The 23,297-nt window shown below is 42.8% G+C and overlaps 2 protein-coding genes across 2 annotated transcripts in view; both read left to right on the top strand.

Moving 5' to 3' along the window:
• The first annotated feature begins 25 nt into the window (after positions 1 to 25).
• LOC124041638 (eukaryotic translation initiation factor 3 subunit F-like) lies at positions 26 to 5,746 on the top strand. The gene is made up of 8 exons (XM_046359450.1): positions 26 to 168; positions 3,508 to 3,578; positions 3,685 to 3,764; positions 3,960 to 4,097; positions 4,541 to 4,632; positions 4,797 to 4,933; positions 5,185 to 5,298; positions 5,565 to 5,746. Exons 1-8 carry the CDS (start codon positions 57 to 59, stop codon positions 5,640 to 5,642), a joined length of 822 nt encoding a protein of 273 aa, XP_046215406.1. The 5' UTR covers positions 26 to 56; the 3' UTR covers positions 5,643 to 5,746.
• A 5,702-nt stretch (positions 5,747 to 11,448) lies between these two features.
• Positions 11,449 to 23,297, top strand: part of LOC124041639 — a 111,199-nt gene continuing 99,350 nt past the window's right edge. The window contains 2 exon segments of the mRNA XM_046359451.1: positions 11,449 to 11,578; positions 20,894 to 21,385. Of these exon segments, the coding sequence (XP_046215407.1) occupies positions 21,003 to 21,385 (383 nt within the window). The 5' untranslated portion in view covers positions 11,449 to 11,578; positions 20,894 to 21,002.

Genomic DNA, 23,297 nt, shown 5'->3' on the forward strand with positions numbered 1-23,297 from the left:
TTTCAATACTTGCATATACAACTACCGTAAGTGTAATATATATTTATTTTCTCAAGATGTCGGTGTACGGACCAGTGGTGAAAATTCACCCTGTCGTTCTCGCCTCCATCGGTGACTCATACGAACGGAGAAATGAGGGAGCGAGTCGTGTGATTGGAACCTTGCTTGGTACTTTACATTTATTCCGAAACGTAGCTATAAAGAAAATGTATTCGAAGCGCAGTGAATCCGGCATGTCTCGCTTGTTAGTGGTATATCTCGCTTGCTACTTGCTAGCTACAGCGGTATGTCTCGCTAGCTACAGCGGTATGTCTCGCTAGCTACAGCGGCATGTCTCGCTAGCTACAGCGGCATGTCTCGCTAGCTACAGCGGCATGTCTCGCTAGCTACAGCGGCATGTCTCGCTAGCTACAGCGGTATGTCTCGCTAGCTACAGCGGTATGTCTTGCTAGCTACAGCGGTATGTCTCGCTAGCTAGTTGCTAGCTACAGCGGCATGTCTCGCTAGCTAGTTGCTAGTTACAGCGGCATGTCTTGCTAGTTACAGCGGTATGTCTCGCTAGTTACAGCGGTATGTCTCGCTAGTTACAGCGGTATGTCTCGCTAGCTACAGCTGTATGTCTCGCTAGCTACAGCTGTATGTCTCGCTAGCTACAGCTGTATGTCTCGCTAGCTACAGCTGTATGTCTCGCAAGCTACAGCGGTATGTCTCGCAAGCTACAGCGGTATGTCTCGCTAGCTACAGCGGTATGTCTCGCTAGCTACAGCGGTATGTCTCGCTAGCTACAGCGGTATGTCTCGCTAGCTACAGCGGTATGTCTCGCTAGCTACAGCGGTATGTCTCGCTAGCTAGTGCCTGTCAGTCTCACATCTTGACAATTATAGCTACCTAACTAGCTACCAAAGCTCTGATTTAACTTACGATTTTACCAAATATTCTAATGTTTTTTAGTTGAAACGTTGCTAGCTAGTTAGTAATCACTTTTTTTTTGTCACATACACATGGTTAGCAGATGTTAATGCGAGTGTAGCGAAATGCTTGTGCTTGTTGGTCATTACTGCATTGTCGGAACTACGAGTAATCTAACCTAACAATTTCACAACAACTACCTTATACACAAGTGTAAAGAGATGAAGAATATGTACATAAAGATATATGAATGAGTGATGGTACAGAACGGCATAGGCAAGATTCCGTAGATGGTATCGAGCACTATATATATATATATATGAGATGAGTTATATTAAGTGATACAATGTTTACATCAATTTTTCCGATATTAAAGTGGCTGGTGTTGAGTCAGTATGTTGGCAGCAGCCACTCCATGTCAGTGGTGGCTGTTTAGCATCTAATGGCCTTGAGATAGAAGCTGATAGAAGCTGTTTTTCAGTCTCTCGGCCCCTGCTTTGATGCACCTGAACTGACCTCGCCTTCTGGATGATAGCGGGGTGAACAGGCAGTTGCTCGGGTGGTTGTTGTCTTTGATGATCTTTATGGCCTTCCTGTGACATCGGGTGGTGTAGGTGTCCTGGAGGGCAGGTAGTTTGCCCCTGGTGATGCGTTGTGCAGACCTCACTACCCTCTGGAGAGCCTTACGGTTGTGCGTGGAGCAGTTTCCGTACCAGGCGGTGATACAGCCCACTGTAAAAGTTTGAGTGTTTTTGGTGACAAGCCAAATTTGTCTATACCGAGCGCCGCCTTCACCACGCTGTCTGTGTGGGTGGACCAATTCAGTTTGTCCGTGATGTATACGCTGAGGAACTTAACTTACTACTGTCCCATCGATGTGGATCGGGGGGTGCTCCCTCTGCTGTTTCCTGAAGACCACGATCATCTCCTTGTTTTGTTGACGTTGAGTGTGAGGTTATTTTCCTGACAAACTCAGAGGGCCCTCACCTCCTCGCAGTAGGCTGTCTCGTCGTTGTTGGTAATCAAGCCTACCACTGTAGTGTTGTCTGCAAACTTGATGATTGAGTTGGAGGCGTGCATGGCCACGCAGTCATGGGCGTACAGGAGAGGGCTCATAACGCACCCTTGTGGGGCCCCAGTGTTGAGGATCAGTGAGGTGGAGATGTTGTTACCTACCCTCACCACCTGGGGGTGGCCTGTCAGGAAGTCCAGGACCCAGTTGCACAGGGCGAGACCCAGGGTCTCGAGCTTGATGACGAGTTTGGGGCGTACTATGGTGTTAAATGCTGAGCTGTAGTCGATGAACAGCATTCTCACATAGGAATTCCTCTTGTCCAGATGGGTTAGGATAGTGTGCAATTGTGTCGTTTGTGGACCGATTGGCAAATTGGAGTTGGTCTAGGGTGTCGGGTAGGGTGGAGGTGATATGGTCCTTGACTAGTCTCTCAAAGCACTTCATGATGACTGACTTCATGATGACGGAATTGAGTGCTACGGGGTAGTCGTTTAGCACGGTTACCTTAGCTTTCTTGGGAACATGAACAATGCTGGCCCTCTTGACGCATGTGGGAACAGCAGACTGGGATAAGGATTGATTGAATATGTCCGTAAACACACCAGCCAGCTGGTCTGCGCATGCTCTGAGGACGTGGCTGGTGATGCCGTCTGGGCCTGCAGCCTTGCGAGTGTTAACACGTTTAAATGATTTACTCATGTCGGCTGTAGTGAAGGAGAGTCCGCAGGTTTTGGTAGCGGGCCGTGTCAGTGGCACTGTCCTCAAAGCGAGCAAAGAATTTGTTTAGTCTGTCTGGGAGCAAGACATCCTGGTCCGTGACGTGGCTGGTTTTCTTTTTGTAATCGGTGATTGACTGTAGACCCTGCCACATACTACTTGTGTCTGAGCCATTGAATTGCAACTCTACTTTGTATCTATACTGAGGCTTAGCTTGTTTGATTGCCTTGCGGAGGGAATAGCTGGTCATGTTTCTGGTCACCTTGCCCTGGTTGAAAGCAGTGGTTCGCGCTTTTAGTTTCGCGCGAATGCTGCCATCAATCCACAGTTTCTGGTTTGGGAATGTTTTAATAGTTGCTCTGGGTACGACATCGCCGATGCACTTGCTAATAAACTCGCTCACCGAATCAGAGTATTCATCAATGTTGTTTGACTCAATGCGGAACATATCCCAATCCACGTGATTGAAGCAATCTTGAAGCGTGGAATCAGATTGGTCGGACCAGCGTTGAACAGACCTGAGCGTGGGAGCTTCCTGTTTTAGTCTCTGTCTAAAAGGGGGGACAACAAAATGGAGTCATGTTCAGCTTTTCCCGAAAGGAGGGTGGGGAGGGCCTTGTATGCGTCGCGGAAGTTAGAATAACAATGATCCAGGGTTTTTACCGGCCCTGGTAGCACAATCGATATGCTGAATGAATTTAGGGTGTGATTATAATTGGAAGAGAATTCTCTTGGTAGATAATGCAGTTGACATTTGATTGTGAGGAATTCTAAGTCAGGTGAACAGAAGGACTTGAAGTAGTTGAACTTATTTGTCCCCATAAACACAATAGTATGATAACTTGTTGCATTCTTGTGTCCCTAAGGTACCATTGACAAGCACTCTGTTGAGGTCACCAACTGTTTCTCTGTCCCCCACAATGAGTCTGAAGATGAGGTGAGTAGAAACGGATGCTGTCTATCGATCTCTGTAAAGTAGAAATGAGTAAAGTTGGTACATGTGAAACTAGAAGTGTCACTTCTATTCTTTGTGATTGTGACAGGTTGCTGTTGACATGGAGTTTGCCAAGAACATGTATGAGCTCCATAAGAGGGTGTCACCCAGCGAGGTCATCGTCGGATGGTGAGTAGGCCAATGTTTTCCTACTCATCCAGTAAAGCTTTTGTCTCATGCCAGTACTAACAATTAATGACCCAATGTAATGTATTCAATCTAATGGAATAGGTACATTCCCTAAATGAAAATGTGGTTCTGTGTCCAAAAGCCTATGCTGGAGTTAGAACTCTGCTCTAAAGTGAAACCATTCTCCTTCATCAGGTATGCCACTGGCTTTGAGATTACGGAACACTCTGTGCTGATCCATGAGTATTACAGCCGAGAGGCCACAAACCCCATTCACCTGACCATGGACACGGCGCTGCAGAGTGGCAAGATGAACATCCGCGCCTACCTCAGGTCAGTGACTTCCCTCACAACCAGTCACACTTCTGTCTCATTACTTGTTTGTCCAATGGAAAGCTATTGCTGACGCAAAGAATTTCAACACGGGTCTGGGAGGCTCACAAGGATATTGGTATCCACAGTACTCCACCAATTATATATATTTCAACTCAATAATTAATATATTCTCCCATTTAAGCTTTAAAACTGCAATGTTTTCTCTGCCCATGACAAAATGTGTAGAATTTCAGGAAATGGGTTTGAAAAAATGCACTGCACGAAGTCATCGTAAAACTCCTTTATGATATTTTTTATATCACTTGAGCTGTTCTGATTGAGGGGGTTCCTGATGAATTTGCTTTTACAAAGGGGGTCCCTGGCCCCCAAAAAGTTTGAGAATCCCTGCTTTATACATTAAATGAATAATAATTATTCCGTTGCTTTGTTTCCTCTGACAGTGCCCAGATGGGTGTGCTGGGAAAGACAGTCGGTGTGATGTTCACCCCTCTGAGTGTGAAATACAAATATTACGACACCGAGAGGATAGGCAGTAAGAATGTTCTCTCTTTGCCATGTTTTCTGTCCATTTAACTTTTCTATGTCCCAATTTGTGCCTTTCTTGGACATAGTTTATTGGTTATGTCATATGTTACATTGGAGGGGGAATGGAACACTCCTTGATAAATGGTAAATAATGGTCTTTATTTATTCCAGTTGACCTTCTCGAGAGGACGAGAGATGCTCCTAACACCACCAATGGACTGACCTCTGACCTCTGCCAGGTTGGCGGGGCTGCTGGCCGGGTTCAGGACATGCTGGCCACGGTACTGACCTACATAGAGGATGTGTTGGTGAGTACATACACAGAGCCTATAAATGGGGATGACACATTGCACCCTATTCCCTATGTAGTGCACTACTTTTGACTAGGGCCCGTAGTGCTCGGGTTTTCAGTCAGTAGTCTCTGTTTGCATCGCTATTGGAGTGATCTGTGTGTAGATGTCAGCTGCATGATATGTTATAGATAGCTCTGGGTAGTATTTACAGCGACGTTTACATAGCTTAGTTTTCTGAAATACTTTTCTCTCTGTGGCTGTTTCAGTCTGGTAAACAGACAGCCGATAACAGTGTTGGACGTTACCTGATGGATCTGGTCAACAAAGTTCCTAAGATCACAGCAGAGGACTTTGAGACCATGCTCAACTCCAACATCAACGTGAGTATGCCTCCTTTGGATATGGGCCTGTTTTTATCAAGTGTCTCCGAGTGCTGTTTTAGCATCAGTTTAGGCTTTTAGATCACAATGAATACGATTACATGGACTGCGTGGAGCTGTTCTAAAATCAGCACTCCGACTCAGACACTCGGTACGTACAGCACCTGAGCTGTAGAATTGATTCAGTTGAACAGCTCTAAAACATATTGTATTTGTCCCTCGTCCTCATGACGTTTGTGTAAATGTATACCTTTTACTATTTGCAGGACCTGTTGATGGTGACCTATCTATCGAATCTGACTCAAGCACAGATCGCCTTGAATGAAAAAATCGTGGTACTCTGAGCAGTGGGGGATTGGGTTTGTTTATTTCTTTTCTTTTTAGGAGTTGTATTTAATTTTTTTTTGTGTATTCTTAAGCTCAAATTAATAAAGGTGTTATAACAGTACCTAATTGCTACGGTTGCTTTTATAACTGAAGTAATGTCTTCTAACTAAGACACTTTATTTACCAATTCCACAATGTCCTGAATAGGACAATGCATGCGTAGTTGTAGGGTCATTTTAATTTCTGGATAAGGGGAGGTCCGATACATTTGCTTGAGTGAATTCTATTTCCTTCTATGGGTGTTCCCACAAGAAATACAAATAGAGCTCATACTGTATTCAGATTAGTTGCCATTTCACCAGTCCCTAGGATGAAATCTATCTTGTCCACATGGTGGCACTAAAGAGCTCAGGCTTGTTCCCTTGCATGGTGAGGTCCCTGCTGTTTCCTAGGCAACAGGGGTCATGGCCAGGGAGAGGACAGAATATGGGAGAGGATGAATGAATTCTGAGGACTAGATGGTCAGAGGGGTCTGCAGAATTCCCAGTAACAATTTGGGATGCACATTAAGATAATAGTAGTCTTTTTTGTATCTGATTTTATGTACATCCTATTTATGCCTCAGACCCTCCTTTTACGTAAGATTTCTTTGACTGAGATCAACATCAATGAAATCTAGTTCATGCATGCATACATTAATTTCTTTGAATTGATTTTAAAACTGTTTCGTGAACTTCAAACAGTTCAGTCCTTTCCCCATCGTTACCATGAATAGAATTAGTATCAAGGGGATACGTTTAACAAGTGTTGACATTCTCATCCTAGTCGAATCAATGCAGCTGTGTTGTAATATAATTATCATATACTGTTTAACAAATTACTTTGAGCCTCTTAAATGTCCTTGAGTACCCTGAAAGCCATCCGCCACAAAGTGTATTATAATAGCTGGCATGCAAACCCTGCTGTCATTATCTTATAAACTATTACAGTATTATGATCTGAGGAAATGGGTTTTATAAGTTTGAGTGTGTGCAAAATGGCAATTGTATTCCCTGTATGGTGCAGTACTGTTGACCAGAGCCCTATGGCTCTAGGAAATAGGATGCCATTTAGAATGTATCCATAGTTGGAGCTTGAAGGGGATAGAGGGACAGGGTAGTCAGCAGCAGAAGAATTGTGTAGTTATGCTCAGTAAGTAACATACAGGACTACTGAAAGTCCTGCATTTATCCATGGAGATTGTCCTTTTGTGGAGCTTTGAAAGGAATCTGGACGAACACAAGAATACCAGGGCCATGTGTCTTCATACAGCTTTAAACTCCTTATACATATTGTATGCATCCAAAATTGCACTCTATGGGCCCTTGTAAAAAGCAGTGCACTATAAAGGGAAAAGGGTGCCATTTTGGATCCTCAGTCACTGTCTCATTAGGCCTTGACCAACCCACAAAAAAAAGTTATTTGGTAAACCATATTGCAGTTCTATAGTCAATGTTTACATTTACATTACATTTAAGTCATTTAGCAGACGCTCTTATCCAGAGCGACTTACAGTAGGCCTAACTCTGTCTTTGCAATTTCCCCTCTTTTAGGGTAGTGGAAGCATTATACAAGTGAGGACTCAATGTACCCATGAATGATATTTAGTATTTCTGCTCTTTAGACAATGCCACAAAAAGAGCTCTCATCCCAATTCCATTAAAATAAAGCCCAAGTGCCAGTAGTCTGGTTTCTAGTATTTTCCCCTGTGTGCTCCACAACTCCATATTTGCCATTCACAGGCACCACTTGCATTTCATAATGAGAGGCCAGTGTGTGTAAACCCTGCCAGACCAAAGTTATAAGAGCAATGGAAATGTATGCTTTTGTTTGTGGAATGAATTAAGGAAAGTCTGTTTGAATCTGAGATTTTGGGAGATTGTTGCTGTCGCGCCCACTGCTTTGTTTTAGTTGTGCCAGTTATGAGTGCAAATGCATCTCTTCTGGGGAAACAGATGAATTCAGGTTTGTTTTCACTGACACTTCGACCTCTCACTGGCTGTGTCCCGACCCAAATGTCACCTATGCACTGCACTACTTTTGACCAGGGCCCATCGGGCTGTGGTCAAAAGTAGTGCGTTTATGTAGGGAAATAGGCTTCCATTTGGGATGCAACTACTATCTCCCCCTCCCATGGCTTATCGCCAAGGAATGCCAGTGAGTCACAGAATTCCAACTGGTAGCAGAACTTTGGTGCTGTTGGTTGGTGCCCCATGAGGTGGCGATCTGTACAGTACTCTAGATGGAATACTTTTGTATGCGTGGGACATTTCTCACCCGAGTGCTCATTCTTTGATTAACCATGTCATGACAATTTAAAAGGTCTTGAATACGTTACATATATTACTGTTGCACTTCCATGTATACAGTGCCAGACAGTGGGTGTCCAAGTATTTACCACGTCAAGGAATAAAACCGCTGGTCTTTTTGTAATGTCTTCATAGAGCCATAGGGCTCTGGTCAAAAGTAGTGCACTATATTATAGGGCATTGTTTCCCAACCCTGGTCCTTGAGTACCCCTGACGGTACACATTTTAGTTGTAGCCTTGGATAAACACAGCTCGTTCAGCTCTTTGAGGGCTTGATGATTAGTTGACTAGTTGAATCAGGTGTGCTGGTCCAGGGTTACAAAAAAGTGTACTGTTGGGGGTACTGGAGGACCAGGGTTGGGAAACACTGATATAGGGTGCCATTTGGGACAACGATGGTCTCTATATTATATGGTACTTATGTGATGATCGTTTCCAGGTTAGCCTTTCCAGGGTCCTAAACTGTCTATCGACGAGATGAGCCACATGGCTCTACCACAACTATTTGTAGCGAAAACCAAAATGGCAGCTATTTCTATAGTCTCCTTTACTTCTAGATAAACTACCGTTCAAAAGTTTGGTGTCACTTAGAAATGTCCTTGTTTTTGAAAGAAAAACACTTTTTTTTTGTCCATTTAAAATAACATTTGTCAGAAACTGTGTATATATTGTTAGTTTTGTTAAATTACTATTGTAGCTGGAACCGGCTGATTTTAATAAAATATTTACATAGGTGTAACAGAGGCCCATTATCAGCAACCATGACTCCGGTGTTCCAATGGTACATTGTGTTAGCTAATCCAAGTTTATAATTTTAAAAGGCTAATTGATCATTAAAAAACCCTTTTGCAATTATGGTAGCACAGCTGAAAAATGTTGTTCTGATCGAAGAAGCAATAAAACTGTCCGCCTTTAGACTAGTTGAGGATCTAGAGCATTAACATTTGTGGGTTCAATTACAGGTTCAAAATGTCCAGAAACAAATAACTTTCTACTGAAACTCGTCAGTCTATTCTTGTTCTGAGAAATGAAGGCTATTCCATGCGAGAAACTGCCAAGAAACTGAAGATCTGGTACCACGCTGTGTACTACTCCCTTCACAGAACAGTGCAAACTGGCTCTAACCAGAATAGCAAGAGGAGTGGGAGGCCCCGGTGCACAACTGAGCAAGAGGACATGCACATTAGTGTCTAGTTTGAGAAACAGTCCAATCATAAATCTACACTACCATTCAAACTGACTGAACTGTCTAGTTTGAGAAATAGATGCCCCACAAGTCCTCAACTGGCAGCTTCATTAAATAGTACCCACAAAACACCAGTCTCAACGTCAACAGTGAAGCGGTGACTCTGGGATGCTGGCCTTCGAGGCAGAGTTGCAAAGAAAAAGCCATATCTCAGACTGGCTAATAAAAAGAAAATATTTCGATGGGCAAAATAACACAGACACTGGACAGAGGAACTCTGCCTAGAAGGCCAGCATCCCAGAGTCACCTCTTCACTGTTGACATTGACACTGGTATTTTGGGTTTTTCCATTTGGGTCACATATTGTGTCTCCAGTCTGATACAACTTCCATAAGACCCAAGTGCTCTTTTGGCTTTGCATTTCAACATATGAACTTCCCATTAATCAGAAGTGGTAATTTTGTATTGCAAGGATTTTATTACCCTGTAAGTCAACCCTCTGTTCTAAAATAGGCCCAACATGGCTTCAGTTAGGGTTAAACCACCCATGGACCACCAGACATTGTGCCACGGGGTAGGAAACGGGTAAGGCTGAACGATTTCCCCTCTGTCATTTAATGATATGCTCCTATTACAGAGTCAAACACTGCTAGCTAGCAGTATAGACCTGAGTTCAAATACTATTTGAAATCATTTCAAATACTTTGAGCTGGATTGACCTTGACTGACACAATAGAACCAATAATAGTTTCAAATCTGTAAACCTTATCTGGCACTCCAGGCAGGGCAAAGCAAAAAGTCAAAGTAGTTGAAAGTGCTGGAAGAGATGATGCAGCCCTCACTCAGAGCCTGGTGATTCCTGTGGCGGGAGATACGGCTGCTTGTCATCGCCTTACCCAAATGGCACTCTATTCTCTTTGTATTGCACTACTTTTGACCAGGGACCGTAGGGTTTAAAGTGGTGCATGATATAGGGAATAGGGTGCCATTTCAGACACATCCATCATCATGGAGTAAATGAGTCCAAATATAAAAATGAAAGACTAATATGCACTCTCTACAGTAAAAACAGAGACTACTGGACCCTCTACAGTAAGAGAAGAGACTAATATATCCTCTACAGTACATTATATTCCTCTCCTCTGAGAACAGTACTACTGACTGGCACTGTAATACCACTGACAACATTCCTGAAAAGCATGTACTATCAGAGCACAGTTTTCCACAGACAGCACAGCAGCATGTTCCCTCGGTGCTAATTTGTAACTGTATGGCAGTCAGAGAGCTGAAACATGCCCTTGGTGGTGCATGGTGGATGGTGATGACTCGCCAGTGAGTGTCCCCCCCCCCTCCCGTCCAATGCCAAGACAGTTTGGTTAATTAAATGCACTCTGTTCAGACCTTCCTTCCTGTGCCAAATGTGACATACTGCACTTAGAGGGAACCTGTGTGTGCCATGACAGCCTCACCACTCTCTGAAAGATTTGTTTATTACAGACCAACCAAGTGTTACTGTAAAGGCCAAGCTCTGAAGGCAAATAGAAACAAAGTGTGGATCCCAAATGGAAACCTATTGCTTATATAGTCCACTACTTTTGTCCAGGGCTCTCGTTAATAGTAGGTCAAAAGTAGTGCACTGTGTAGAGAATATGGTGGTATTGGTGATGCAAGCTAGGCCTACAGACAACGTAGGCCTACAGTAAATAGCAGAGGGAGGGGATGGAGGACTTGCAATCCAGTCAGACAAGAAAAGCTTTATTTCCCACTTTTTTTGGTGTGTGATTGGAAATAACATCATTTCCAATGCTGATTGGAAGATGAAGTTGCACTGTATTGTTTTTCAGTGGCAACATAGTTCATAAATGGCACTTTATTCTTTACACTGTATAGTACACTACTTTTGACCAGACCTGTTCAAAAGTAGTGTACTATATATGGAATGGGTGTCATTTGGGACGCACAATACATAGACAACGTGCCCTAGCTGTGGCTAGTATGCTGTGTGCTCCCTGTCTGTATGTGTATGTGCATACCCGTGTATACCAATCATGTATACTCATGTATACACAGTACTTGAATGTATTCAGAGCCATATATTTATGGAATAAATGGCTCTGTATGTATGGATACTCGTTTCAATATAAACACACACTGATATGGGAAACATTTATTGCTGCCCCTGGCAATAAAAAAACGAGTTATTACACAGTTTGGAAGAAACCATTTTGAAATCCCTTTTTAACGAACAACGAACGCACAGTGTAGCGGCTGGTTTAGCGAGTGAGAAGAACACACTCCACCTTGGCAACGCGTCCTCCCCTATCGTTCTAGGCATGCTCAGCAGAAGGGCTGTGCTGTGCTCTCAGCGACTGAAGCTGGGCGCAGGGGAACTGCAACCGCCGCGCCGAACATCTTCCAGGTAGGATGCGTATCTATGCCATTAAGCGTTTATAACGATCTCGCAAATATGTATACTAGGAGTATTCTTTGCCATGCAGATATTGTTGTTTTTTTCAGGGGAAGGGCTGTCTATTTTTGCTTCACGTACAAGGTAGCGCAGGGTGACTGTTTGAGTCTTGGTAAACACACACAGTCAGCCAAGACGCATCTGCAAAAGCCTTCAATTAACGGCGCTTTAAATTTGCAATCGGGAAAACGTTCACCCTTTGATGAATCAACATTTAACAACGGTTGATGGCGAGATCTGAATGTGTATTTTATGACATTTTGGGTGTATTTCGGGGGAGCATGTAAAATTGCAATGGGGTTATGATTTGGCTAACGACTGTTCGTCAATGCCTGACCGCTCACATTTTCAACTTACAGTGTGTGCAAGTATCGATTTTTTTTCTCCATAGGCGTTAGTAGCTTATATAGCCTACTTGCAGTAACCTATAGCCTACAGTGTAAAGCAATGTGTTTTGTATGGAGTGCAAAGCTGACTTGAGAAATTATTCTTAACAGGTCAATTTTATGTATAGGCTGTATCAGTTAACACTGCACTATAGCAAGGTTCTATGGAGTAGGTCATACCATAGCCTACTGTATCTATCTAGTCTACATAGTAGCAGGATCTGTTATTGATTGGCAGTGGTGGCATATGGTAAGCAGGCCTATCTGTTTCTAATGATAATGCCTGCATAGAGGCACATGGAATCAAATATCTAGGAAAAGGTCCAAACATAAATACTGGGTTTCAACTTAGATGGCAAAGTTCATAAACCTGCCTAAGCCATACAAAAACAGTGTGCCTGTTTGACTTTTAGGTCTCCAATAAAATGGCATGGTAGATATCCACCATAAGGTAAGAGTTAGGATGCATGGTGTTGCAAGGCTTGCGTCCCAATGGCATCCTATTACCCAGATTATGCATTACTTTTGACCAGCGCCCATGCCATTTTGGGATGCAACCCTGGCAACAGTGGGGCCTCACTCAACAGAGCCAGGAGATCGGAGGTGAGCTGAGGGAAGGGGGGGAGGAAGAGGTGTGTGCCAGGTCAACAGCAGACAGTAACTCTGGAAACCTCAGCATTGCCATTTTACCCTGCATGCATTGAATCAGTGTCAGTCTTTACCGCCTTTTTCTGCTGGAGTTTGCATGGCGTTCTTCTTCAGTAGTGACCTTGCTCAATAAGGCATTGTTTAGTGCACTATTTTTGACCAGAGCCATAGGGCCTGGTTAAAAGTAGTGCACTATATAAAGAATAGGGGGCCATCAGGGACCCAGTTACTGAATGGTTTCAATATAGCCACATCTCTCCTTCAGCTCCTCAAAAGTAGTTTCTCTCTGTAGGCTACACTTTGTTTGGTCTGCTGGTTTGTTATATATATATATAGAGAGAGAGAAATTGAGCATCTACTTTCCATCGTGTCAATTTAGACTTGCCATATTTACCCTTTTACATTGTGCCTGGTGTGTGTGCTGGTTTCCAACGGAAACCCTTGAGATATTTTGTGTGTTATTGTAGAGAAGCAGGCAGGCAGCAGGTGCTTCAGCTGTTTTGACACCACACACAAGGGGCCTGGAGTCATCAAAGGGCACGTAGGCTGTTTTAGATGTCAGAGATGATTTGAAGATGTTATTTACTCAAAGTTCTACCTCAAGTGCCACCTTTGGGTGCTTACTAGAGTCCCAAATGGCACCCTATTTCCTGTATTGTGCACTACTTTTGACCAGAGCCCTATGTGCACTATATGCAGTGGTCACCAACCTTTTGAGTCAAGTTCACCTTCGCAGTCAAAAAGCAAGCCGAGCTCTACCATTAATAAAAGCAGTCTGTAGGAATGCAATTTGTACAGTAGGGCTAATACATTAGCACAGTATATTGGCTATATTCTAGGCCTGCCAATATTGTTCTTCTCGGACCATATTATATTTCAAAACTATAGCTTTGATAACAAAAAATATCACTTGTTGTATCACTTGTGAGGCATAGCTGAACATAAGTTGAAATAATGAGCTTTTAATTTTATTTTACTGGACTAGTGGTACGGTAGCTGCCATCTGTTGGTCAGTCTCGGCGGAGGCAGGGAGAGAGCAGCAGAGGGTCTGCCTCTCATGGTCCCTGCTCTCTCTTTTCCTCCGGTGAGACTGACCAGAGGGGATACCGTCCTCCCACTGATGGCGAAACTCGAGTCGCACTTCATTATTTCTGCCTCATGCACAAATTCATGTTGTTCCTATAACCAGAGAACGTGAAATATTCCTTGATATTAAAATAAACACGAGGAAGTGCTCATAATAAAAACGCAGGGCAATCGATACACTTCTGATCCAGTGCAGCTTCAGCGCGGGAGTCTGGAAGAAGTGTGTTTTATAAAAACAGTGTTGACGGTGCTGCATGAACTTGAACATATAGCTCTTTGCTGTATTCTTTGACCGTTTCTCTCTGGTCGTGGTTTTAAACGTTTGAACTAGCCAGAGCTCTCCTGGTCTGCCAGGTAGGCGGAGTTTGTCCCTTCAGACAAATGAAATGGTTCAAAATGCGAACACTGCCTACCCGTTGGTTCTGCCTACCCGTTGGTTCAAAATGCGAACACTGCCTATCTGTTGCGCAGGGTTTCTGAATCAAGTGTACCTTCCGGCAAAAGAGCAAGCCTTTATCGTTGGCTTGTCTGCATAAATGTTTGGTGACTGACTAGGAATGCCTAGTTGATTGAACAGTCGATCGCAAACGACCGGTTGGTGACCACTGCCTTACAGAAAAAATACATGATTTCACTTGTGGAAAATGTGCAAAACAGGTGTTTTTGGAACACTTCACGTCATCACGTTTTCACTTGTAGTTTCACGTTAACTTCACATAAGATCCCATGTGATCGCATGAATGCATGTGTTTTTTCTGTAAAGGTTAGGGAATAAGGTGCCATTTAGGACATACAATGTTTTTAAATTATGAATGTGCCAAGGTCAAATCGAGGTCATGAGAATTTGCTGGACTATAAGTAGACTGGAACTGAGAAAACGTAATGTAAATAGTACATGGCAAGTGAGAAATGATGTGGATGTACATACAGTACAGTCATATGACCCTTGTCCATTAGTGGACCCTCTGGTTCAAGATGGAGATAAAGTGGAAGTGTGCTTCCCAAATGGCATCCTATTCCCTTTATAGTGCAGTACTTTTGACCAGGGCCTATAGGGGTCTTGTCAAAAGTAGTATACTATATGGGGAATAAGGTGCCATTTGGGATGTATGCACAGATTTATTCCTGCATAATAAATAATTGTAATAACTCATATCAGGAAAATGCAGAAATGAATCAGCCCCACTAACCACAGTTTGAAGGTTAAATGTTTCTCCATTCTATGACTATATGATTAAACACTAAACACACACCTTGGCTACCTTTCCCCCCACAAACTATACCACCTAATTCGAGTCTTGTTTATAATGGGCAACTAGACTTTATTTGTGTCCCAAATGGCACCCTTTTCCTTATATAGTGTACTACTTTTGACCAGGGGAAGGACCCATAGGTCTCTGGTCAAAGTAGTGTAGTATATAGGGAATAGGGTGCCATTATTATTTGGGATGTAAGCTTTGAGTTGTTTTGATGTCATACCAAAAGTGCTCCATATGGACATCTGTTGCTGACTTCTCTACTGCTTTGGCTTTGAAATTGTGTGCATTTGTTTATGGCCTAAGCCATCTGTTTAGAACAAGCAGCTTCCATCTGTTTAGAACAAGCAGTTTAAACGAGCAATCTGGAATTGCTACATTGATACGTTTCTCCAGCGCCATTCCTTATCTTTTAACCAAAAAAGTGGCAGGGTGTACACTTTGTTTTTGTTTGAATCCCTGATTGCTTCTCAGTGTTGATCTTGTTAGAACAGTGTTTCTCAATCCATTCCTGTGGGACCCACAGGGGGTGCACATTTCTGTTCCAGCCCTGCACTAACACACCTGATTGAGGTAATCACCAAACCCTTATTAGTTGAATCAGGTGTCTTAGTTAGTAAATGTGCTACCCTTGGGAGGGATTGTATTGAGGAACACAGAATAAGGTTCAGTTACCTGTTGCCATGTAGGACTGGTTAAAATATCCTTTCATGTTGCTGTCATTGAAAAATGCTGTGTAGTCCTGTTAAAGGGATAGTTCAACTTAATTATCCAAATTTTGGTCACCCAAACAAAAAAATAACGTGTTTTCCTGTAAGCAGTCTATGGACAAGGTATTTTTATTTATTTATTTATTTAATTTCACCAGGTAGGCTAGTTGAGAACAAGTTCTCATTTACAACTGCGACCTGGCCAAGATAAAGCATAGCAGTGTGAACAGACAACACAGAGTTACACATGGATTAAACAATTAACAAGTCAATAACACAGTAGAAAAAAGAGAGTCTATATACATTGCGTGCAAAAGGCATGAGGAGGTAGGCGAATAATTGCAATTTTGCAGATTAACACTGGAGTTATAAATGATCAGATGGTCATGTACAGGTAGAGATACTGGTGTGCAAAAGAGCAGAAAAGTAAATAAATAAACAGTATGGGGATGAGGTAGGTAAAATTGGGTGGGCTATTTACCGATAGACTATGTACAGCTGCAGTGATCGGTTAGCTGCTCAGATAGCAGATGTTTGAAGTTGGTGAGGGAGATAAAAGTCTCCAACTTCAGCGATTTTTGCAATTCGTTCCAGTCACAGGCAGCAGAGAACTGGAACGAAAGGCGGCCAAATAAGGTGTTGGCTTTAGGGATGATCAGTGAGATACACCTGCTGGAGCGCGTACTACGGGTGGGTATTGCCATCGTGACCAGTGAACTGAGATAAGGCGGAGCTTTACCGAGCATGGACTTGTAGATGACCTGGAACCAGTCGCAGTGCTAGAGGCGTCACTACAGACCCGGGTTTGATCCCGGGCTGTATCACAACTGGCTGTGATCGGGAGTCCCCTAGGGGCGGTGCACAATTGGCCCAGCGTCGTCCGGGTTAGAGGAGGGTTTGGCCTGGGGGGTTTACTTGGCTCATTGCTCTCTAGTGACTCCTTGTGGCAGGACAGGCGCCAACAGGCTGACCTCAGTCATCTGGTGACTCAAGCCTGTTGGGGAGATGCAGCGATGAGACAAGTTCGAGAAAAAGGGGGTAAAATACCAAAAAATAAAAAATTGTTTGTGTTTACTAGAATATATTACACATTCTGTTAAAATCAGACTCCAAAGTGATCTGTTCTTGCAATTTGTATGCTATGACATTTCATATTTAGATATGATAATATTTAATGAGGTAGTTTGGATGTAGTGAACTACTTTTTCAAAGTTACTGTAGTTAATTAAACTATATTTTTCTTAAGGGGAGCTTTAGTGTCGCTTAGCTTCTAATTGGTAACTATATTTTTCTTAAGGGGAGCTTTAGTGTAGCTTAGCTTCTAATTGGTAACTATATTTTTCTTAAGGGGAGCTTTAGTGTAGCTTAGCTTCTAATTGGTAACTATATTTTTCTTAAGGGGAGCTTTAGTGTAGCTTAGCTTCTAATTGGTAACTATATGTTTCTTAAGGGGAGCTTTATTGTAGCTTAGCTTCTAATTGGTAACTATATGTTTCTTAAGGGGAGCTTTAGTGTAGCTTAGCTTCTAATTGGTAACTATATGTTTCTTAAGGGGAGCTTTAGTGTAGCTTAGCTTCTAATTGGTAACTATATGTTTCTTAAGGGGAGCTTTAGTGTAGCTTAGCTTTTAATTGGTAACTATATTTTCAGAGTAGCTTCTCCAACACTGCTCCCGAGCAATCAGTCACCCAACCAGGACAAACACAATGTTTTGGGTTGTAATTCAAACGTTCTTACTGTACAATACCACTTTTCAGTTTATACGTTTCTTTCATGTCAAACATTGAGGCATTTCTTTTATCTGGCAAGACAATTTAAAATTATTAAAATGACTGGGACTACAAGTATTGTCAGAAAGAAGAGCAACAAGTATTCAAATCATAAAATATATTTTTAAACTTTGTTTTTGAATGGCATCTGTTTATAGCAACCCCTGCTGTGCTAATCTGGAAAGAGATTGATTTGGGCTGAGTCAGTCGGAGACAGAGAAAAACTACACCGGCATTCAATAAATACGGAAAGGAATGTGTTACAGGTTTGCGTCTCAAATGGTGCCCTATTCCATGTTTAGTTCACTACATTTGATGAGAACCCAAAGTCTCTGGTTAAAGTAGTGCAGTATGTAGAGAATAGGGTTCCATTTGGGAAACAACACACTGGAAACATACTAAACTACTATTCATTCTATTCAGTGCTCAATCTATTATAGGAAATACATTTTCACATAATATACTAATTATATTTTTTTAGAAGAGACTTCAAGAAAATTACTTCTAGATTCAAGAAATTACCTCCGGTAGTTTGATCGCTAGAAGTAGTGCCTGGTGTAACTTGGCCGTAACAGGAACAGGAACAAAATACAAATAGTCTACTGTCCGCCCTCCAGTGACCTAATCAGACATAACAAGCTCTGAAACTGTGTGTCCCCCAAATGGCACCCTATACCAAAACCACATTGCACCCTATTCTCTAAGTAGTGGGCGGCAGGTAGCCTAGCGGTTAGAGTGTTGGGCCAGTAACCGAAAGGTTGGACCGTTTGGGACAGTGTTGACAGAATGTTACCTGTTTCCTGTCTCTCTCACCTGTTTGTTCTCCCCTACATATACAGTGCATACAGAAAGTATTCAGACCGCTTCACTTTTTCCACATTTTCTTAGGTTACAACCTTATTCTAAAATTGATTGAATTAATGTTTTTCTTCATCAATCTACACACAATACCCCATAATGACAAAGAAAAAACAGGATTTTAGAAAAGTTTGCAAATATATTAAAAATTGAAATACCTTACAGTATTCAGACCCTTTGCTATGAGACTCGTAATTGAGCTCAGGTGCATCCTGTTTCCTTTGATCATTCTTGAGATGTTTCTACAACTTGATTGGAGTCCACCTGGGGTAAATTCAACTGATTAGACATGATTTGGAAAGAGACACACCTGTCTATATAAGGTTCCACAGTTCACAGTGCATGTCAGAGCAAAAACCAAGTCATGAAGTCGAAGGATTTGTCCGTAGAGGTCCGAGATAGGATTGTGTCAAAAGACACAGATCTGGGTACTAAAACATTTCTGCAGCGTTGATGGTCCCCAAGAACTCAGTGGCCTCCATCATTCTTAAATGGAAGAAGCTGAGCATGCGGGTGAGAAGGGCCTTGGTCAGGGAGGTGACCAAGAACCCGATGGTCACTATGACAGAGCTCCAGAGTCTCTCTGTGGAGATGGGAGAACCTTCCAGAAGGACAACCACCTCTGTAGCACTCCACCAATCAGGCCTTTATGGTAGAGTGGTCAGATGGAAGCCACTCCTCAGTAAAAGGCACATGACAGCCCACTTGGAGTTTGCCAAAAGGCACCTAAAGGACTCTCAGACCATGAGAAACAAGATTCTCTGGTCTGATGAAACCAAGATTGAATTCTTTGACCTGAATGCCAAGCATCATGTCTGGAGGAAACCAGGCATCCCTGGTTTCAGGCTGTTCTTCAGCTCAGGGATAATCCGGCCGAGTGATTGGAAGTCCGAAGGTTCACCTTCCAACAGGACAATGATCCTAAGCACACAGCCCACAATGGCACTGCATCTCCAGCATCGTCCGGGTTTTGCCGGGGTAGGCCGTCATTGTAAATAAGAATTGGTTCTTAACTGACTTGCCTAGTCAAATAAAAAAATAACAGAGTTTGGGAGAAGTCTCTGAATGTCCTTGAGTGGTCCAGACAGAGCCGGACTTGAACCCGATCAAACATCACTGGAGAAACCTGATAATAGCTGTGCAGTAACGCTCCCTATTCAACCCGACAGAGCTTGAGAGGATCTGCATAGAAGAATGGGAAAAAAACTCCCCAAATACAGGTGTGCCAAGCTTGTAGTGTCATACCCAAGAAGACTTGATGCTGTATTCCCTGCCAAAGGTAAAGACTCTGAATACTTATGTAAATCTGATATTTCTCTTCTTTATTCTTAATACATTTGCAAAATAAAAAAAACAGTTTTTGCTTTGTCATTATGGGGTATTGTGTGTACATTGATGAGGGGGAAAACAAATGTATCCATTTCAGAATAAGGCTGAACCATAACAAAGTGTGGAAAAATTCAAGAGGTCTGAATACATTCCGAATACACTGTAGTGTACATACAGTGCCTTGCGAAAGTATTCGGCCCCCTTGAACTTTGCGACCTTTTGCCACATTTCAGGCTTCAAACATAAAGATATAAAAATGTATTTTTTTTGTGAAGAATCAACAACAAGTGGGACACAATCATGAAGTGGAACGACATTTATTGGATATTTCAAATAATTTTGCACGCCCAATTTTCCCGTTTTTGATTTGTTAAAGTTTTAAATATCCAATAAATGTCGTTCCACTTCATGATTGTGTCCCACTTGTTGTTGATTCTTCACAAAAATATACAGTTTTATATCTTTATATTTGAAGCTTGAAATGTTGCAATGTTGCAAAAGGTCGCAAAGTTCAAGGGGGCCGAATACTTTCGCAAGGCACTGTACATTAGTGTTCCATACCATCAGCAAGTAGCTATCAATGATGTATACAAACCCTATATTGCTGATGCTATGTATTGGCCAATGAGAGGCTTTGAAGCTACCAGAAGGCCATATTGGCACTACCCAGAAGGAGCAGTCTTCGATAGCAGGGTTTTCTAAACTTTGTCCTGGTACCTCCCCTGGGTGCACATGTTTGCCCTAGCACTACACACAGCTCATTCAAATAATAAGAGCTTGATGACGGGTTGGTTGTTTGAATCAGCTGTGTAGAGCTGGGCAAAAATCAAGACGGGCCCCCAGGACCTAGATGGGGAAACCCTGCTCTATAGAATTAATAATGTTTCAAGTACAAAATGACAGGTATTTAAATATGTTTTTGTTATAGTGGGAACAGTAACATTATTACTTTCAAAGAAAAACGTTTATATATTTACATTTTTATGTTTAGCTCGCAATAATAATATTTAAAAGTATGCATTAAGGTGTCTGTAATAGAATAGACATGGTAAAAAATAACGTAGACATTAATAAATACCTTTCTATAGCTTTACAATGGTGGGGGAGTGTTTTGAAGCGCGGTGGCTTCAAAACAGTGCCCCCTGTCAGACATCTAGTGTAACTAGAAATCATTGGAAGTTATGCTATTGAAGCAAGCTAATTGTTACCTCTCTTCTCCCCATAGGGATGGCCTCTGCTGAGCCGTTGTGCTCCAGTTTCTACCACCAGCACTGCGCTTAAGGAACAAAATAAACGCCTTCGCCCTCCTGCTGCCAAGACAGATACACACCACCATGTACAGCGTGGAGGACCTCCTCATTTCTCACGGATACAAACTGCCCAAGAAAAGCATCCCCTGCCCCACTGCAACTTCATCCGCCACCGCGCCTTACGAGAAGCAGCGCCACGCCGCCGCCGATTGCCACCGTGAAATCCCAGCAGCAGAGAACCAGAGATCTGGTCGTGGTGGACCACTGAACGGGAATGAACAGGCGGGAGACAGAGGGGCCTGCGTCTTCAGCAGCAGCAGGCAGGCACTACTGGCGAAGGGCTACCCCGGCAGCTGCGACAATGAGAGCGGCGGGGAAAGGAACCAATGGAGAAAAGAAGTTGTCAGCGGTAACCTAGGTGACAGCCTCACACAGCCCCTGGGCGATTCTCTCGCCACGGATAGCGGGTGAGTTTTTCTCTCTCTCTCTCTCTCTCTCTCTCTCTCTCTCTCTCTCTCTCTCTCTCTCTCTCTCTCTCTCTCTCTCTCTCTCTCTCTCTCTCTCTCTCTCTCTCTCTCTCTCTCTCTCTCTCTCTCTCTCTCTCTCTCTCTCTCTCTCTCTCTCTCTCTCTCTCTCTCTCTCTCTCTCTCTCTCTCTCTCTCTCTCTCTCTCTCTCTCTCTCTCTCTCTCTCTCGAAATCCCCACCATACATTCCCTCCCTTTTTTTTGTTTTGCCGGGCCCTTCGGCATTGCATGCAAAGCCAAGCCACTCAGTCTACACTACGCAGGAGGATGTGTTCTCTTCCCTCCCTCCAGAGCTGCAGAACGAACACTGAGGCTGCTGCACCACTGCCTTGTCTTGCCAGATGCTGCGAATGCCACACTGTTCCCTATTATAGTACACTACTTATAGGGATTAGGGTTCCATTTGGTCAAAAGAAGAAGTGCACTGTATAAGGCAGTGGTCACCAACCTTTTCTGAGACAAGATCACTTTCCCAGTCAAAAAGCAAGACGAGATCTACCACTCAGATAAAAAATCAATAAACACGACTTCAAAAATGTAACATTAACCGACTAAAAACTATTCTGTAGGATTGAGGTTTGTGCAGTAGGTCTAATACATTATCACAGCATATAGGCAAATGCCTGTCCAGCCAATATTGTTATTCTCAGGCCATATTTCAAAACTTGAGCTTTTTTTAACAAAATAGATCAGTTGGTGTAGCACTTGCGAGGCACTGTGGAGCATAAATTGAAATAATTAGCTTGTTTATTTCACTGGACTGATGGTACCTGCATCTGATGGTCATGGTGCTTTCAAGACAACTGGGAACTTGAAAAAAAGAGAGAGGTCAAATCATGACGTCAGTGATCATCAGGTTGGAAAGTTAGCAGTCTAGAAAGATGCCAGAGTTTCCTACTTGAATTTCCAAGTTCAAAAAGATGTTCTCAGTCGGATCTCACAGTCTTTAGTACCTACAGTATGGTTATTCAGATGTAGCCTCATAGTTACATGAAACCGCATAAAGCTCACAATAGATTATATTATAGCCCTCCCTGAATTTCACTTCGTTACTACTCTAGGTTACTGATATTTAGTCTGCGTCCCAAGTGGCACACTATTCCCTATATAGTGCCCTAGGGCTCGTTGTGAGCTGTAATAGGGAATAGGGTGTCATTAGGGACATTACTCTGACTGCTGTCCATTGGACTGGGTGCATGCCTTAATGTGTAGATAATCAGGTGCATCACACAGCCTGAAGGCCACTCTTTTTTGCATTAGATTTTTTTAGGATCATTATTACACAATTACATTAAATCCTATTTCTGGTCCTCCGAAAGGGGCGGTGAAAAGTAGGAAGTAGCCCATATATGGTGTCAAGTTTTTCTAAGTACTCTGTTCAGAATATATCCCAGAACTTGGTTTGGAAATAAATGTGTTTATTTTTAGATTAATTTACATTTTACAAGCCCCACTGTAGCCAAGTCTCCTGCCAGTAGCCAAGTCTCCTGAATTGGATTGAATGGATAAGAAATAGGAAAATTGAGTTGTCTGTCACTCTGCATATGGTCACATCACGTGATGGGGAACTGGCATTTATAAACAAGTCAATCATTTCTTGCTCAGACTTGAAGCACGCTTAGCAGTGGCAGCAGGGGCAGGCAGTGCCTTTTCCCTACATAGTGCACTACTTTTAACCAGAGAGCCTTATGAACCTTGGTTAAAAGTAGTGCACTATATAGGGAATAGGGTGCCATTTTGGACATTGCCGTAGGAATCTACAACTGTCCACCTCCAACCCAAGAGGGGAGAGCCAGACAGCACACATATCTGATGGAAGTGTTTGAGTCAGAGGCTCTCAACTCCCTTGAAGAT

Source organism: Oncorhynchus gorbuscha, linkage group LG08, assembly GCF_021184085.1.
Source record: "Oncorhynchus gorbuscha isolate QuinsamMale2020 ecotype Even-year linkage group LG08, OgorEven_v1.0, whole genome shotgun sequence".
Classification (NCBI taxonomy): Eukaryota; Metazoa; Chordata; class Actinopteri; order Salmoniformes; family Salmonidae; genus Oncorhynchus; species Oncorhynchus gorbuscha.

Excerpts from the sequence above, each read along its gene's own strand:
- LOC124041638 (XM_046359450.1), top strand. The coding sequence starts at position 57 with ATGTCGGTGTACGGACCAGTGGTGAAAATTCACCCTGTCGTTCTCGCC. Across the intron at positions 3,765-3,959 it reads AGCGAGGTCATCGTCGGATG|GTATGCCACTGGCTTTGAGA; the intron begins GTGAGTAGGCCA and ends CTCCTTCATCAG. Across the intron at positions 4,633-4,796 it reads CGACACCGAGAGGATAGGCA|TTGACCTTCTCGAGAGGACG; the intron begins GTAAGAATGTTC and ends TATTTATTCCAG.